This window comes from Arvicanthis niloticus, chromosome 21 (assembly GCF_011762505.2).
Source record: "Arvicanthis niloticus isolate mArvNil1 chromosome 21, mArvNil1.pat.X, whole genome shotgun sequence".
NCBI lineage: Eukaryota > Metazoa > Chordata > Mammalia > Rodentia > Muridae > Arvicanthis > Arvicanthis niloticus.
The window spans coordinates 41,495,317-41,511,989 of record NC_047678.1 but is presented as its reverse complement, the minus strand read 5'-3'; the positions used below and the strand labels follow the sequence as shown (position 1 = coordinate 41,511,989).

Below are 16,673 nucleotides of genomic sequence, written 5' to 3'. Positions count from 1 at the left end.
GAAATCCTGGGTATTTGTAAGCACAAGCAGGGGAACACAGCTGAAGACACTTTACCACGTGCACCATGCAGCTGGGGTCACTAAACAGCAGAACAAGATATGTGGGATAAACAAGATGTTTATCAGGGTGTGCTCAGCTGTTGCAGGCTGTTGAAAACAAGTCTCTTGTCAGGGTATATGGCCTGAGATGGCTGCAAAGATGATAGCTGCTTTCTGCTAGGAGTCAGCTCCCAACAACTCATCTTGATTTGTTTGTTTGTTTGTTTGTTTTTTCAAACAAGGCACAGTGACCCTGGCTTGCATCTGTCATCCTCTTCTCTGTTTGCTTCCCAGGAACTAGATACACTGTTTTGCCACATATGAACAGCCAACCTAGACATGGAAAACTTTGTCTTGTATGAGGAGATTGGCAGAGGAAGTAGGACTGTCGTATATAAGGGACGTCGGAAAGGGACCATCAACTTCGTAGCCATCCTTTGTACTGAGAAGAGCAAACGACCTGAAATAACCAACTGGGTAAGTCCTGGGGGGGGGGGGGTTCTACCTTCTTGGAGGCTGCAGGATGCCAGGTGAAGTGAACGTAACTGTGAGAGTCTGGATGCAGAGGGGAGGACTGAAAGGTCAAGGCCAGCCTGGGCTACATAGGATGGTGTAGAATGCTTGCCTAGTGTGTGTAAGGCCCAGCATTCCATCCTCAGTACTCAAATAAATAGGTAGCAAGGTAACAGAAGCCATTAGGCATGCCATACCCACAGTCAACATTTTCTCCCTGGAACGAGGTCCCCATCTCTGTCCGTGGCTGTCAGCCTTGAGTAATGAGCCTGCCTAGGCAGTAGTCAGTTCTTGTGGTTTTGGTGCAGGGGGATCTACAATAGACATTTATTTTAAGAGTTGGTGTATGGGGGTTGGCAAGATGGCTTGGTGGGGAAGCACCTGCCACCCTGGCTGACAAACCTGAGTTCCATCCTTGGAACCTACACTGGGGAAAGAGACGAGCAGCTCTTAACCACTGTTTTCTGACCTCCACACAACCGCTCCAGCATGCAGCCCCCATACACAGGCAGCAGTTCCTGCAGAGGCCCGAGAACAATGACTGGGTTGTGGCTCCTGGGGATTAAACTCATTGTCAGGCTTGGCAGTGAGCACTTTTGCCTGCTAAGCTAACTTGCTGGCCGAGTGTGCATCGCGCTATAGGACCACATTTACACTTCTTTCTGTAGGAAGGCACCCACTCTCACTGCCCATAGATCGTTCTGAGTTAAGTGTGAGCCTGGAGGCTGAGAAGGAGCTGCCAGCTGTGGTGTGTATCTTCTGCAGACATAGGGTGAGGTGACCATGACAGAAGATGAGACCACCTGACCATCAGAACAAACCAGGGCTTGGGAACACTTGCTGTGGCTTCCCAGAGTGCCAGCTGCCTGAATACAGCACAGATTACACTCTCAGCTCCTGAGTCTGTGCCCAGTGTGGCAGAGTGGGCTGCTCACATGCCCACCGCTCTGACTGTTGTGGATGTAGGTTAGTTTTGCTCGATGGTGTCCATTCAGGCAACACAGGCTGTATTCTAAAAGCCTGCCTACAGCCTTCCAGGCCCTTTCCCTCCTGACCTGCAGACACTCCCTCCTCGCAGTACAGATTAGCCTTGTGTTTTGAGTGTTGTATAAAGACAGCCTGGACCTCTCTGTAAAGTAGTGCTGGTGTTTCGGACACTAATAGGACACACGGATTGGAGGAGGAGCCGTGGTTTTGTTGGGCATCTGGCCAGATGGATGGCGATGCCAGTTACTGAAAGGGGAGACAGTCCAGAGATGGGCAGACCTGATTTCAGTTTCAGGGAGCCCGTTGTAAATCCAGTAGACTGTAAGGAAGGCTTTGGGTGTCTGAGTCTGGTTTAGAAGTACATTTGGGACAGAGATGTAAATTGGGAAGCACCGTAGTACTCATGTTGGGTCACAGTACGGGACGGTGGAAGAGGCCTGGGTTCCCTCAATACAGCATGAAGAACGTATAGAGGGACGGAGGGAGAGCCAGCAGGGGAGGGCAGAAGACAGCACCTGGCAGCAGATGGGAGAGAGGGAGTGGGCTAGCCTTGCTGGCGGTGGCTTTTCCACTCCTCTGAAACCAGTCTCTGGGCCACTGACTATAGCTGCTGGGTTTTTTGAGCTGGTATTCTAGGTTCCATTTTGCTGTTGTTAACTATGTTTGCTGGGAGGAGACTCTTTGCACTCATACAACTGAGGAGGGAGACAGGCCCAAGGCACCTGCAGTGAATGAGGAGGCCGAAGCAGCTACTTAGAGCTGATGGCTGTGAGGGGAGGGGCCTGTCAGAGAAAGAGAGAGATACAGGGCAAAAAGAGAGGTCAGCCATGCTGTGCCGCTGAGGAGGTAAAGGCGGGAGACTTAGGGATGGAGAGGTGACCGACCAGTGGCCTCCAAGGTGAGGCTTCAGTGGACACAAAAACTGGAGCTGGGGTGTTCAAGGTGGGAGGAGAAGGTAGACGTCTCTCACACTTTCTGCTATATGAGGAGGGGACAGAGGGAGGGTGGTGGCTTCGTGAGCATCTGAGGTTAGGATGGAAACTTGAAATGACATGGCCTGAGGTGGAATATTTATCTTCTCCTGTGTAAGGGTCCAGCCAGTGTAAGCTGGTCCCTGCTGCCGTCAGCTCCCTTGTCCTCACTGCCTGGCTCTGTGCTCCAGGCCCTTTTGGAGCCTCTTCAGCTTCACCTGCCCTGGCAGTTTACTTGGCGTGGGGGAGGAAGAGGTCTGCTGGTGACCTGGGATCTTGATTGAAACCCCTTTGGAAGTTACCTGGGAAATGACTGCCAGTGGCATTCAGTAACATTGCTGGTATCTACAGAAGGCGAGGAAATGTTTTCTGGCTATGCACGAGGCTGCCGGAGGTCATCTCGGCTTCTCTTACTAAGAACGTAGGTGAAGTGGATGTTGGGTCAGCCACCAGGAGCTTTTTGTCAGAGACTCATGAGCAGCTCTAAAGGGATAGACGATAGAGATGGATGAGGCAGGTGCGCCTGGGGTGGTCTGCCCCGGGTGGCCAGGCCGAGGCAAGACCCACAGCTCTCAGTCGGCCGGGCATTCATGGATGGGGATGGGATGAGGGGGTGGGAGTGGGGGTGGGAGGGGAGAGATAGCCAGCACACATTTTGGATTTTGTGTTTGGTTCTTTTCTCATTCCACCATGTATACAAAGCACCTGTTTGTGTACGTGAGCCATGAGACAGGTGACTGCAAAGCAGACCCTGTGCCCGAGTGTGCTTAGGGCTGGTGAGGCTGAGCCATGTTTGTGGGTGATGTGCACACACCAAATGCATCTTCAGATTGTGATGAGGTATATCGGGACTTGCCGCCATTACACCACCACAGGACACCGATGGCTTCTCTGTAGCAGCGGCCATTTTGATGTTACTGTCAGCCATTCACCATAAGTAGTTTTCTCCGCTGTTAGCAATTGCACACTTACACACTCACACCCACACACTCGCACACTTGCACACTCACATACTGACACACTCACAATGTTTGTTAAAGTCGCACATCATCACCTTTCCCTGTGACAGTCCTTGAGAACCAGCACTTCTGATGGCTATAAACAAACCCCACGGTTTCTGTTTTCCCAGTTGCAAATGCTGTGTGTTTTTGTAGGTCCGTCTCACCCACGAAATAAAACACAAGAACATTGTAACTTTTCATGAGTGGTACGAGACCAGCAATCATCTCTGGTTGGTGGTGGAGCTTTGCACAGGTAGGACTGTGGGCGTGTGCATGCAGACATAGGGCTGGCTGGAGGGCAGCAGTGGTGGATGGTGGGTGGTGTTCCATGGTTGGTGGCTGATCCGAGCTCAATTCTCGTAGGTGGTTCTCTAGAAACCGTGATCGCTCAGGACGAGAACCTCCCAGAAGATGTCGTGAGAGAGTTTGGGGTGGACCTGGTCACAGGACTGCACCATCTCCACAGACTGGGCATCCTCTTTTGTGACCTTTCTCCTGGGAAGGTAACTTGTGAGCTCTGACTTCCTGGTACCTCACATCTCAACCCCAAGGGCTTTCTCAGTTTTGTTTTTTTTTGTTTTGTTTTTTGTGTATATATATATATATATATATATATATATATACACACACACACACACACACACACACACACACATATATATGTAAATCTATGTAAGCTGTTGATTTAAGTTGCTTTTGGGACAGAGTTCTTCCTCACTACAGAGGTCTCTGTTTTCACTTACTGCCTTGTGTGCTGTAAGTGAAGAGCCTACGGTATAGTACTCTCTTAGTTCTGGAGCATGGCCATGCCTTGGTTTGACAGTGGCATTCTCGACTGTGTCCTATTCCTGATGGCACAGACAGCACTTTGTTTTCATTACACTGCTGGCCACAGGTAGCTGCCTCTGTGTTGGTAGTCAAGAGTCACGAGCCTGCTTAGCTTCCCAGTTGCCTCCAGGCTGACTTGGAAGCTATGTGTGACCTGGCTTGAGTCACAGACTCCCTTGCAGCTTCCTTATCTGTGGTGTTCGTGGTGTGTTCAGAGCGTCCCACGCTGCTGCAGGAGCCACACACTTAGCAATGGCAGCGCCACTAGTCTGAGCTTTTTGTGTCCTTTATGCTGTCAAGTGAAGGCTGAGCGTCTAGTTTGTGGTTTGCTCTGCCAACAATCTGTATGTAAAGACAAAACTGTAAAGGAAGGGATGGGAACCAGACAGAGAAGACGGAAAGGAAAACTATGGAGATCTTACAGACGATATAATAGCTCTTGCGTGAAACATTCAGAAACCTAACCCAGGTCTTCAGCTGCTCACCTGTCACTGTAGTGCAAAAAGCAGCTAAGTACGATATGCAAAGTATGGCTGTCCTCTATAGACTTTGAAATTTGAATATTTATAGATTTTCCACATATCAGGAAATACCATTCAGAGCTGATGGCTTGTGCCTATCACTTGAGGGCTGAGGCAGGAGGATTGCCATAAGTTCAAGGCTAGCCTGGTGTACATAGTGAGTTCCAGAACAACCTGGATAACAGAGTGAGACCCTGTCTCAAACAACCCAAACCTAAAATAACTCCTCCCCACCCCCCGCCGAACATACCGTTTTTGTTTATTCTTGAAAACAATTTAAAAATATAAAAACCTTCTTTTTCACAGCTGAGAACAGGTGGGGATGTGGCCTTTGGGTATGAGGCTGTAGTTTGCTTGGCGTTGTAAGGGACATTTAATGAGGCATACTGCAGTGCTTTCAGGAGGGTCTGTGATATAAGCTGCTTTAGAAAACTAGTATTGGAGCCGGGCAGTGGTGGCGCACGCCTTTAATCCCAGCACTTGGGAGGCAGAGGCAGGTGGATTTCTGAGTTCGAGGCCAGCCTGGTCTACAGAGTGAGTTCTAGGACAGCCAAGTCTATACAGAGAAACCCTGTCTCGAAAAACAAACAAACAAAAAACAAACAAAAGAAAACTAGTACTGGAAAGAGCTAGGCAGGGTTCCTTTTCCTGCCAATAAAATTTTATTGAAATACTGCCCCAACAGTGGCCTGTGTGTTACCAGTGGCTGTTGTTTTGAATAGCTTCGGAGCTGTGAGGTTAGGACATCCTAGTTGGTAGTCTGTGTTTGACTACCACTAGCAGGTCTCCAGGCGATGGTGATGGTGACCTTCCAGGCCACTGTGGTGTGTTAGCCGACATCCTTAGTGAGTGACAGTGTCTATGAGTTAGGCCGGCTTTAAACTGCTCTCAACAGAAGGTCACTGCCCCTGTCTAGGCATTTTCAGTGATGTGGCTGGAAGTGATGCAGCTTCCTGGGCTGGTTCATCAGTCTCCAGCCAACTTCTGATTACCACACAGGACGTTGGCCGACTTGAGTCAGTCCTGGCCCTTTATCTGTGGGACTTCCATGAAACCCCACTGAGCAGAAAGAGGGCGTCTTAACCTTTCCTGCTGTACACATGAAAAGCAAGACTCCAGGGGCTGCCAGGGTCAGGCACTAGGTAGGAGGTGACTTGGGCCCGCGTCTATGTGTAGCACTAGTTATGGTCCCTCAGTTCAAAACCCCTCACTACATATCCTTTCTTGAATAAATGACACACAGGCAGGTAGGTCTTCAAACCCTCACTCACCTCTGTGTGTTCTTGGGGATTGGCCTTGAACCCACGGTGCTCCAGGCCCACGGTGCTCCAGGCCCACGGTACTCCAGGCCCACATATTGAATGGTGTGTTGACCTCGTACAACCTCCTGTGCACATCAGAAAGTCTTCCCCCGATAATTTCGACCCACAGACTGTGTTTAGAGCTTGAGGATACAGAGGACCAGCCATTTTAATCTTTATTCTTTATCTTTATCTCTGTGTGTTCCTATCTTTCCCCACAGCCCAAGATCCCTGCTGGCTCTCTGGTGTCAGAAAGTGTGGACTGTGACAGCTTTAATTTGACTGTTACTAGAATGTCATGTTGGCTGTTTGGGGGCGAAACTCCCCCTCAGTTTTATTTATACCACATCTTTCAAGACCATTTCTGTTGTTCATTGGCTTCCTTTTAAAAGTTCAATGTTACATTTTTCTGAGTGGTAACAGGGCAGGGAGGCCACAAAGCCCTGGGCACTGTTTCCGGGGGTCCCTGTGAGATCTGAATTGCGCTCTGAAGCCTCTGATGCTCTCTCCACCTTTGCAGATACTCTTGGAAGGGCCCGGAACACTGAAGTTCAGCAATTTCTGCCTGGCAAAGGTGGAAGGGGAGAGTCTGGAGGAGTTCTTCGCTTTGGTGGCAGCAGAAGAAGGAAGTGGTGACAGCGGAGAGAACATGCTGAAGAAAAACATGAAGACCCGTGTCAGAGGTACGCCGGAGCCCTTGCTGAGGAGATGGCATGGGCTTCTGCTTTACTGCTCACATATATGTGGAGAAACGTGACAGAGGGTCCTGTACATACATTGCCGAATCCTGGGCTTGAAGTGCGTCTGTAGCTCTGAGGGTGCGACAGCACAAGAGGGCTCGGACAATGTGGGCATTTTTCATCACCAGCCAGAGCAGGGTTGGCTCACTCGGCTCTCAGAACGGGCCTGGCACACACCAGTGGTTCTCCAGTGTCCTCAGCCCTGTGGTGCGGCTAATCTTTGCAGTCCAGGCAGATCTCTCAGGGTGTGTTTTTGACAGGTGGGCTTGACAGTGAGGTGCTGCCAGCGGTGTCCGGGTTACTGTGTTTAGGGCTGGGGCGGGCTCAGTGAGTCAGTGCATGATCAGGGGGGACCCGAGTTTGATCCCCTAAAGCCCACGTAAAAAGAGCCAGGTGTGGCTACATGCATACATACTGGGGTACAGGAGAGCGGAGACAGGAAGATCCTTGGGGCTTGCAGTGTGGACAGTCTAGTCAAACTAGCGAGTTCCAGGTTCAGTGAGGGACCCTGACTCAAAAAATAAGGTGGAGATCAATAGGTGAAGTCACCCAGTGTCAAGTGAACCCCTAGCTTTCACCTGCATTTGGTGCACATGCATCTATACATGCACACAGACATCAAACCCACACCATGGATGTGGGTCAGAGGGCAACTCGAGGGAGTCTGTTCTGTTTTACTGTGTGGTTCTAGGGGATTGAACACAGGCCATCAGGCTTGGTGGTCAGCAGCTCTGCTCTACTGAGCCATCTCACTGGCTCTAGCATTCTATCCTATGGTACATGCTCCATCTCCCCCTGTGTTTCCATCTCAGTAGCTTCTGTGCTGGGAATAGTTCAGACGCCTAACCCAGACACTCTTGACTTTGATTTTCAGGCTCTCTGGTCTATGCGGCTCCGGAAATTGTGAAGGGGACTGAATTCTCCGTTACCAGTGACCTCTGGTCTTTGGGCTGTCTACTTTATGAAATGTTTTCAGGTGATTGGTTTTTGGTTCATTATAAAACCAAACCATGCCGGGCAGTGGTGGCGCACGCCTTTAATCCCAGCACTTGGGAGGCAGAGGCAGGCGGATTTCTGAGTTGGAGGCCAGCCTGGTCTACAGAGTGAGTTCCAGGACAGCCAGGACTACACAGAGAAACCCTGTCTCGAAAAACCAAAAAAAACCAAACCATACTAAAACAAAGGGCAAACTGTGAGTTTGGTGTTTGCAAGTGCCTGACCTAGCAGGTGTCACAAAATTGCTTTTAAAACATTTTTGTGTACACCAGACTCAGCTTTGTCTTTAGGTTGCCAGATGCTCTTGCTGCATTCTGACATGTAGTGGTTTTCATAACTATCTGCAGTGTTGAAATGTACCTGGCCACTGGAGAACATGTAGAAGGTCTTCTGCGGCCTGTGGGTGAATGACTTGGAGATACTGAGGGGCCGGCTCTGTGTAAACTTGAATATTAATTTGGAAAATTAATTTTGCATTTGAGAAGGCTGGAAGCGTATAGCCTGGACACTTGCCAGGCATGTAGTAGTTAATAATTGTCCCTTCCCTAGAACTTGTTTAAATTTTGTATTTATGATAGTGTAATTCCCCTGAAATACCTGTAGTTAAGTTTGGGATTAGTGTGGATGACAAACTGATTCTGAAAGTTCATGTGATTTCAGGGAAACCGCCATTCTTCTCAGAAACGATGTCAGAATTAGTTGAGAAGATTCTGTATGAAGACCCATTGCCACCAGTCCCAAAAGGTAGGTGAGTGCTCTACCTGAGCTTTCAAAGGCCCACCCTCACCCCAGGCTCTTCACAGCCTGCCAAAGCTACGTGTGGCAGCAGCTCCAAATCAGTACGCTTTTCTTCCTACTTTCAATACTGAAAGAGAAAACCAAGCCATCCTAACAGCTTCTTCCATTTAAAACATGAATTACCACAAGAAGTCTGTTGTAAAGATTTGTGTGTGTGTGTGTGTGTGTGCACACGCATGCATGTGTGTTTGTTTCAGGGTTGCTTCTCAGTAGGAAGAGATGCAGCATTTCTCAGTTCTGTTGGTGAATGCTAAGACTTCTGTTCTGTGCACTGGTGGCTTATGGCAAAGAGCTTGTCCTCAGACTGTGGCCGTGGTGGTGCAGGATATTCAGTCACACTGTGAACCCTGAGATTGTGTTGTTTACTGGAAAAATCTGTTTCTAGTTGTGATGTAACTCAGCCTTAGAACACACCTAATCCCTCTGGCTGGAATACACACATGCCCTTAGTACACACCTTTAATCCCAAACAATGAAGGTAAAGTTAGTTTGTAGAAGGAAGCATCCATTCTTAAAAGGGATGTCTAATTGAGTGGCAGACAGAGTGATGAATCAGAGAAAGATTTGACAGAATAGAATATGCCAGCTCTCATGAGAACAGAGCCGGGGGTGGGGTGGGGAGGGCAGTTTTACCGAGAGAGTTGTACAGAGATAGGTTGCAGAGAGAGAACAAGCTAGACACAAGTGAAGACAGAATGAACCAGAGAATGAGAAGGAGCCAGAAGATTAGAACAGATTGTCAGAGTTAGTTTGGGGCCAAGTAGAGCAAAACGTCAGAGGCTGAGAGAGAAGCCAGACTGAATCAGTCAGCTTGGGGAGGAGTTTGAGCCGGAACAGCTGAGTTGAACCAGCCAGCCAGAGATCAGAAAGAGCTAGAAAGGTTAGGTTCATTCAGCAGCAAGTCTCAGAAGCTAAGAACATTCTAGGCCCAGGAAAGATTATAGAGAGTCTAGAAGCTTCCAGAGCTAGGCCCAGGTTAGCAGATGGAAGCACAAACCTCTGAGACGACAGTTACATCAGGTGAATGAAAGATTGTTTTACACCGTGGTGCCCAGCATTCTGAGCAGTGATACCTAATGACAGGCTGCTCAGCTGTTTCTTAGGTCACTGTTGTCCGGGCCACTTCTTCCAGCCACAGACTGGCTGTGGCCGCAGTGCATACCTACCCTTCTAAGTGCCATGAGGTCTGAAGCCTGGGGGTGGCTCTCTCATGTGGCCTTGCTCAGTAGTTTTAGTTCTCTGTTGAAATCTTTCCAAAGAAGTGGGGGAAGGGGGGCTGCCAGGATTAGAATTACAGTGTATTATAAGGCAAAGGCAGAAAACTTAGGACTGCTTCAGAGAAGAGGGTCCAGCTAACCACTGAGGACCAGGTGTGAGTGGCTCGGGCTGGTGACCCTCAGTGAGGTTATTTCAGGGAAGGAATGTTTCAGGGCAGCTAAGACCGAGTCTTTCGGATGCACACTTGCAACTTCTGGTTAAAGATTTGTGTGTCTGTTCTGCACACTGGTTCTGCTCAGTGCAGGCTGTCACGTGGTTAACGGGTCCAGTGCTGCCTGTTAAACCAACCTGATGCCTAAATGCTGTTGCTTTAGGTGCTGCTGACAGACAGTAACACAGAGTCCGTGTTTATTGGCTCCTCTTACCCTGTCTCCATTTGGGAAAAATCTTTGTTCACAGACTCTTCATTCCCCAAAGCATCCTCAGATTTCATTAACTTGCTGGATGGATTGCTGCAGAAGGATCCTCAGAAAAGGTACGGACAGGTCATGAGGGTGAGGGGTGGGGACCTCTTTCTTATCATGTGGGTTCAAGACTTTCCCTCCCTCCCTCCCTCCCTCCCTTCCTTCTTTCCTTCCTTCCTTTTTTTTTTTTTTTTTTTTTTTTTTTTTTTTGTAAGATGAGGATCTCACTGTATGGCTCAGGTCAATCTCTCCTCAGCCTCCTGAACTGTGATTACAATCAATACCACCTGTGCATCCCTCACTTTCTCGAGCTCTTGAGCTCTCTCGCTCTCGCTCTCCCTCTCCTTCTCTTGCTCTCCCTCCACCTCCTCTTCCTCAGGCCTTGTTCTCCTTCCTGTGGCCTTTGGATGCTGGAGGGGAGTGTGTTTTCACTGAGCCCAGTTCCTTTCAGTGCTGTGAGCATGCCTAGACAGTAATGGGGTTCAGCTACTTTCAGTGCAATGTGTATGCCTAGACAGTAATGGGGTACAGCTCCCTTCGGTGCAGTGTGCACACCTACCCAGTAATGAGGTTCAGCTACCTTCAATGAAGTGTGCACGCCCAGACATAACGGGGTTCAGCTCCCATTGGTGCAGTGTGCACACCTAGATAGTAATGGGGCTCGGCTAGGTGGACTGCTACCTGCCATAGTAACAGAAGCCTGCCAAAGCAAGTAAAGGAGGAAGCTGATTTCAGCTCACAGTTGAGAAAGGGACAGAGGCCCTCATGGTGGGTTAGGCAAAGCACCCAGAGCTGGAGGCAGCTGGTCACATTGTATCCTCAGTCAGGAAGCAGAGAGCAGACCTGGAGTGGAGCGAGGTTCTGAAATGTCTTGCCTGTCCCCACTTCCCATGATGCACTTCCTTCCAGCCAGGCCCCTTTTACTTAAAGGCTCCACAACCTCCCTCCACAACCACCAGCACGGAATGAGTGCACACCCTCAGATCTTAGAGGACAGCTCACATCAGAACCATACAGCCAACCAAAACAGTCGTGAACCTTTGTAAGACATTATCCTTGTTGGACTGTGACCTTGAAATGTCAGAGTCCGTAGCTCTTCCGGCTTCTGATTTTTTGATGTTTTCTCAGGAAGAGTTGATATGTAAATCAGCTGTAAAGCTGAGGCTCACAGGTGGTGGGATCTCCCGCCATGCATGTGGCTCGGTCAGGGTCTCCTTAACCAGCTGCGCCACCATGTTTCTTAAAGGTTATCCTGGGAGGGAGTTCTGCAGCACCCCTTCTGGAAGGACGCCCTGCGGAGAGAAGACTCAGACTCAGTCTCCGAGGACTCCCCATTCAGGTAGTGTGCCCTGGCCTCTGTGCCACCCAGGTCCAGTGTGGTTCTAGCTCTGGGGGCCACTTGGGGGCTCATCAGGACAGGTTTAGTCTTGATGTTTTGGTTCTCATTTTGCTCATTTTCTGATCAGGTTTTTTTCCTGCCCCCACTTCCAGTCAGCATCTAGTGTGGAAGCCACAGTCTGGCTTGCTTGGCACACCTGTGTGCCTGACTTCTGAACACAAGGCAGGATACATTGGCCCCTGTTCACTTAGGTGTGGTCATGAAGTGTGGGTAGAAGTGACATGGGCTACTGGTGTGGGAAACACAGGACTGGTGTCTGACTCGCCTAAAGATCGTGTGATGGGAAGGGAGATGTCATCATGGAGTTGCTGCCAGACTATGTGTAGAGGGTCTATGCGAACTTGGCTTTCCTGGCAGCTTTCCATGGCTGTGTGCACAAGCAACTCCAAAGTTAGGAGGTCACATGGGAGCACAGACTCATCTAGTGTGTCCTGCCCAGGCATTTTATTGTTATTATAAAATCTCTCAGTCTTGGACACTAAGCACAGTGGTGGTAATCGCTAACTTCCTGCTTCTGTTTTTGATCTTGCCAAATGCAGTGTGTTGTGTAGAGAAGTCAGTTTGTTGATCATGAGCGCCCGAGCTGCAGCCGTGGTCTCATTATGTCCTCCTGTCTGTGGAGCTCCAGAGCTGGGCTGGCGCTTTCCCCCTTCTGGGTGTTTCTAACCCAGCACAGAGTGAGCATCACTTAGACTCCAAGTCTTGGAGAAGCTCAGGTGGTGTCAGGGTTACCTGGCAGCAGGATGGTCAGGGACAAGAGAAGCTCGAGCTCACTGGAGAAGGCCTCTGCCCTCTCATCCCTAGGGACCACTCACTCCTGTTCCTTGGGACATCGACAGAGCAGTTAGTTTTCATGGACCCCAGGCCAAGTAACAGGGAGAGAAACTTATTGCTGGTTTTTGTGGTATTCCCGGCTCTGGTGTCTGCTTGTCTGTCTGCTTCTGGCCATTTGTCAGAGAAAGGGATTTTAGACATCTAGGTGCAGGTAGATGCCTGGCATCTAGAAAGGCTCATTAGATGCCGAGTGGGAAGTCGTGCTTGCCCAGTTCTGTGACTTCATAGAGTAAGACACAGTGCGGCTACGCTCTGACACCTTTTGTGGTTATTTGTAAAACCCCAGGGAGTCTGAGGTTGGTTTGTGTTGATCTCTCCTGTTAAGCAGCAGAAATGTCGCGGAATGTTCTGGACCACATGATTCCAGAGAGCTTTTGCAGAGCCCCAAGAATGGACAAGCCAAAGGGCAGAAGGCAGCGCATCGGCTCAGCCAGTCTTTCAGGCTAGGTAAAGCTTGGTTTCAGTAGTTTGTGGGCCACCGCCTGCCTAGAGGAGCCTCCTACCTCCATGTCTGCTTTCTTTTTCATGTCTCTCCATGTTTCATTCTGTTCATGGTTGTTTCTGTTCCTCCTGGGTAACATATTACTCTTTGATCACAGAAAACCCAACTGAACTGAGGCCGAAGAGTATCATGGGAGGCCAGCTGAATGAATCCATATTTCTCCTCAGGTATGTAAAACCTAGCTGCACCATTAGCCAGTCAGAAGATAATAATATTCATATTCTAAGGTTCCTGGCTAGAAAAGAAAATACTAGTCCATGCTTCTCCCACGGGCCTTGAGGAAAGTCAGCGCTCAACCCCAAGCAGACATGAACGCAGAAAGGGAGGCAGCTGGGAAGAAGAAGATGAGACAGTGGGAGGGAGACGGGGATGGATGCGTGTGCTGGTGCAGAAAACATCGCTGTAAAAGCCATTGTTAAGTATGGTTAACAGATGCTGATGAAACACTAAACATGTAGCAAATGTTACAAAAGGAGAAGACTGTGTGTAGCATACAATCTAGTCATTTCCTGGTTACCCAGGAAACTCTGCGGAGCAGGTCCAGGGCCAGTGGGATGCTCAGGGGGTAAAGGCATTTGCCACACACCCGGGAGACCAAGGGTTGGGCAGAGCCAGATGTACAGAGACATCCTCAGACTTGTACCAACACTCTCTAAAAGAAGCCGCTGCAAAAATTACAGTCATTAAAGACGTTAGGCCTCAAGCTTCTTGTACACTGAGAACCATTCTCCCTGCTAGGAGACGTGGAGTGAAAGAGATCTCTTCCACTGTTGATGTTAAGCTGCTGTGTGTTTTCCAGTTCACGGCCCACTCCAAGGACTAGCGCCATGGTGGAATTAAATCCTGGAGAGGGTGAGGACCCCAGTTCACCTCAGAAGACTTCTCCTTTATCCAAGGTGAGCAGCCATGGGATTTATGACACATTACAGACACTTGTGGAGATAATTATCAGTTGATGTGTGTGACCCTGCTGTGAGGATGCCACTGACCGTGGTGTGAACTCTGATGGATGCTGGTTTTCCTAGCAAGCACAAGGTCCTGGTTATTGCTTCGAGGTAAACTTTCAGTGGTGATTATATTTAGGTATAACAGACGGGAAATACAATTTAACCAATTAAAGTAGATGCTTCATAGGCTTTTACTGGATTCATAGGCTGTGACTATTAGCCTAGCCAATCAGAGAGCTGCTTTCATTATCCTACAAAGAAACACTGTTAACTGTTTGCTGTCACACTTGGCCTCCTCCAGGTCCCCACTCCTAGTTCATGGGTCTTCCTAGACAGCCTGTTCTGCACATTTCTTGTAAACAAAATTACAGAATATATAGTCCTTAATCATTGTATTACTGTTCGTGTATGTGTGTGTGTGTGTGTGCATAATGTGTGTGCAACCCCACTGACACAATGCAATGTATATGTGTGTTTCATTCTTTAGAAGCAAGGCAGCATGCCAGCCAGAACTTTTAAAATCCTAGAATTTAATTTTGTGGGTATTCAGGAAGACAGGTAGTTGTGTGGTTTTTGGATGAAAGATGGGGCATGGGTCATCTTAAGAAACAAAACCAAGTCAAACCCCGGCCAGTGCTAGGTCACTACCTCACAGTATGGGAGGATTGCAGTGTGATCCTGACTGGCCCAGTAGTGAGAACTGTTGGTGTGACCAGTCAGCCATCAGGACTGATGGTGTCACTGTCCAGTTGCTTTCTGACATTTTTCATGTGTAAAATGGGCACAGCACACACAGTTCAGAGTTTATCTGCAAACCCATCAGGCTGACGTGTCTTCACAGCACTCGAGGTTCATTGACACAGGCGTCCAGAGCCACTGGCCTGTCACTCCTTTACAAATGTGAAGTGTGACTTCTGCTCTTGTTCCAGATGACAAGCGCACACCTGAGCCAGGGGGCCCTGGAGTCCCAGATGAGAGAGCTGATCTACACGGACTCGGATCTTGTGATCACCCCGATTATAGACAATCCGAAGGTGCAGAGGGACACCCACTGTGTGGGGGAGGGGAGGTCAGAACATTCTCTGCCTCACTGTCTCTCCTCTCCCCGGCTGCTTGTCCTGTGTGCCACATTGCCACATGCCGTAGCTCTCTGTCTGCCTTTACTTGAACGTCACTGCAGCTGGGACACTTCATCCTGCTTGATCACACTCGTGGCATGCCGAGGAGGCCCACTGACCTCAGCTCTCAGTTCCATCCTGTCTCCAGCTGTGTTTACAAAGAGCAGGGCTCAGTGATGGGGAAGGACAGGCCGGTCACACAGACCCAGTCTCTGCATGGTGTCCAGACTGATGGGGAGGGTGTCAGTGTGGCCCTGGGGTCTCAGCTCTTGGTGTGTTCTTTGCTTCTGTAAGAGCAGTGTGTTGCTGAGGGTGACAAGGACTCACTGTGAAGCAGTGTCTCTGACTCCCTGTTTGCTCTGATTTCCAGCCCCACATACCTAACTTCTGCCTCTGCTCCATGTTTAATTTCTTTTCTTTTTTTCTTTCATTCTTCTTTTTTTTTTAAAGACTTATTTATTTATTTGATGTATATGAGCACACTGTCACTGTCTTCAGACACACCAGAAGAGGGCATCAGATCCCATTACAGATGGTTGTGAGCCACCATGTGGTTGCTGTGAATTGAACTCAGGACCTCTGGAAGAGCAGTCAGTGCTCTTCTGATGAGCCATCTCTCCAGTTCCACCCCCCCCATCTCATTTTTTTTGTCCAATTTTTTTTTTTTTTTGAAAATCTTTTCCACATCTGTCTGTGGCATTTTGCCCCGCTCTCATCTGGGAACGTGTTGGTCTCCTAGACAGATAGCTTTGTCTTACATGACCGTCTCCCATGAAGGGCCGAGTCTTTCCATGAGTCAGAGTCTGGCAGAGAGACTGGGTTCTGCTCGGCTTCACGGGGAATGCGGTGTTGTCCCATTGGGTTTTGTAGAGCAGCCTGTGATTCCATTGGCTGGAGTCTCTTTCTTTATTTCCTTACTTCAGGTTTCCAGGAAACTTTAGCAAGCAGAAATTTTGTTTCTTAAACTCTTTTTATCAAACAATTATAAGCTGAATTTTAAAAACAAGTTTTAGATTCAGGGAAAAAGTTCGTGGTCAGAGAAGACCTTGCTTGTCTTTGCTCTGCCTGGCCTGATGTGGGTCGCCATAGGCTCGGGTTGGCAGGCCCAGGACTTAATGACCCCAGTCTCCACTAATTCCACCCATTGACCCTTTGATGTCTTTTGTCTGCTCCAGGCTCACATCACACTTGAGCCCCCTCCATCCTTCTACTGTAGTCTGTCCCTGTCATGGGCCGTGGCACTTCATGACTGTAGCCCTTTGCTGAGTGAGTGATGGTCAGGTATTTTGTGGCGTGTCTTTGGTTAAGATTTATGCAAGCATTTATCGTGGCTGGAATAGCGTGATTTAGAGCATCAGATTCGAGTAAGAATCGTTTTGTCATCTTTTGTTGAGAATGCTGTCTGTCTGTAAGGGCTAAAGACAGCAGTACACAGTTCTGCAGACATTAGGCACGGGTGGTTGATCAGCTCCTGAGGTGAGAGGCCCATGGTCTAC

The 16,673-nt window shown here is 49.0% G+C and overlaps 1 protein-coding gene across 16 annotated transcripts in view; it reads left to right on the top strand.

Moving 5' to 3' along the window:
- Ulk4 (unc-51 like kinase 4) overlaps positions 1-16,673 on the top strand; it is a 290,769-nt gene that overhangs the window by 4,493 nt on the left and 269,603 nt on the right. For 13 of the 16 annotated variants that reach the window (XM_076917964.1, XM_076917958.1, XM_076917956.1 and 10 more), the window contains exons 3-14: positions 334-516; positions 3,665-3,764; positions 3,875-4,014; positions 6,682-6,844; positions 7,776-7,877; positions 8,558-8,641; positions 10,373-10,448; positions 11,624-11,716; positions 12,936-13,057; positions 13,210-13,279; positions 13,912-14,008; positions 14,989-15,093. In XM_076917964.1, the coding sequence (XP_076774079.1) occupies positions 379-516; positions 3,665-3,764; positions 3,875-4,014; positions 6,682-6,844; positions 7,776-7,877; positions 8,558-8,641; positions 10,373-10,448; positions 11,624-11,716; positions 12,936-13,057; positions 13,210-13,279; positions 13,912-14,008; positions 14,989-15,093 (1,290 nt within the window). In that variant the 5' untranslated portion in view covers positions 334-378. The remainder of the gene's footprint in view (positions 1-333; positions 517-3,664; positions 3,765-3,874; positions 4,015-6,681; positions 6,845-7,775; positions 7,878-8,557; positions 8,642-10,372; positions 10,449-11,623; positions 11,717-12,935; positions 13,058-13,209; positions 13,280-13,911; positions 14,009-14,988; positions 15,094-16,673) is intronic. The other 3 variants (XM_076917962.1, XM_034484051.2, XM_076917954.1) reach the window with 1 other exon arrangement.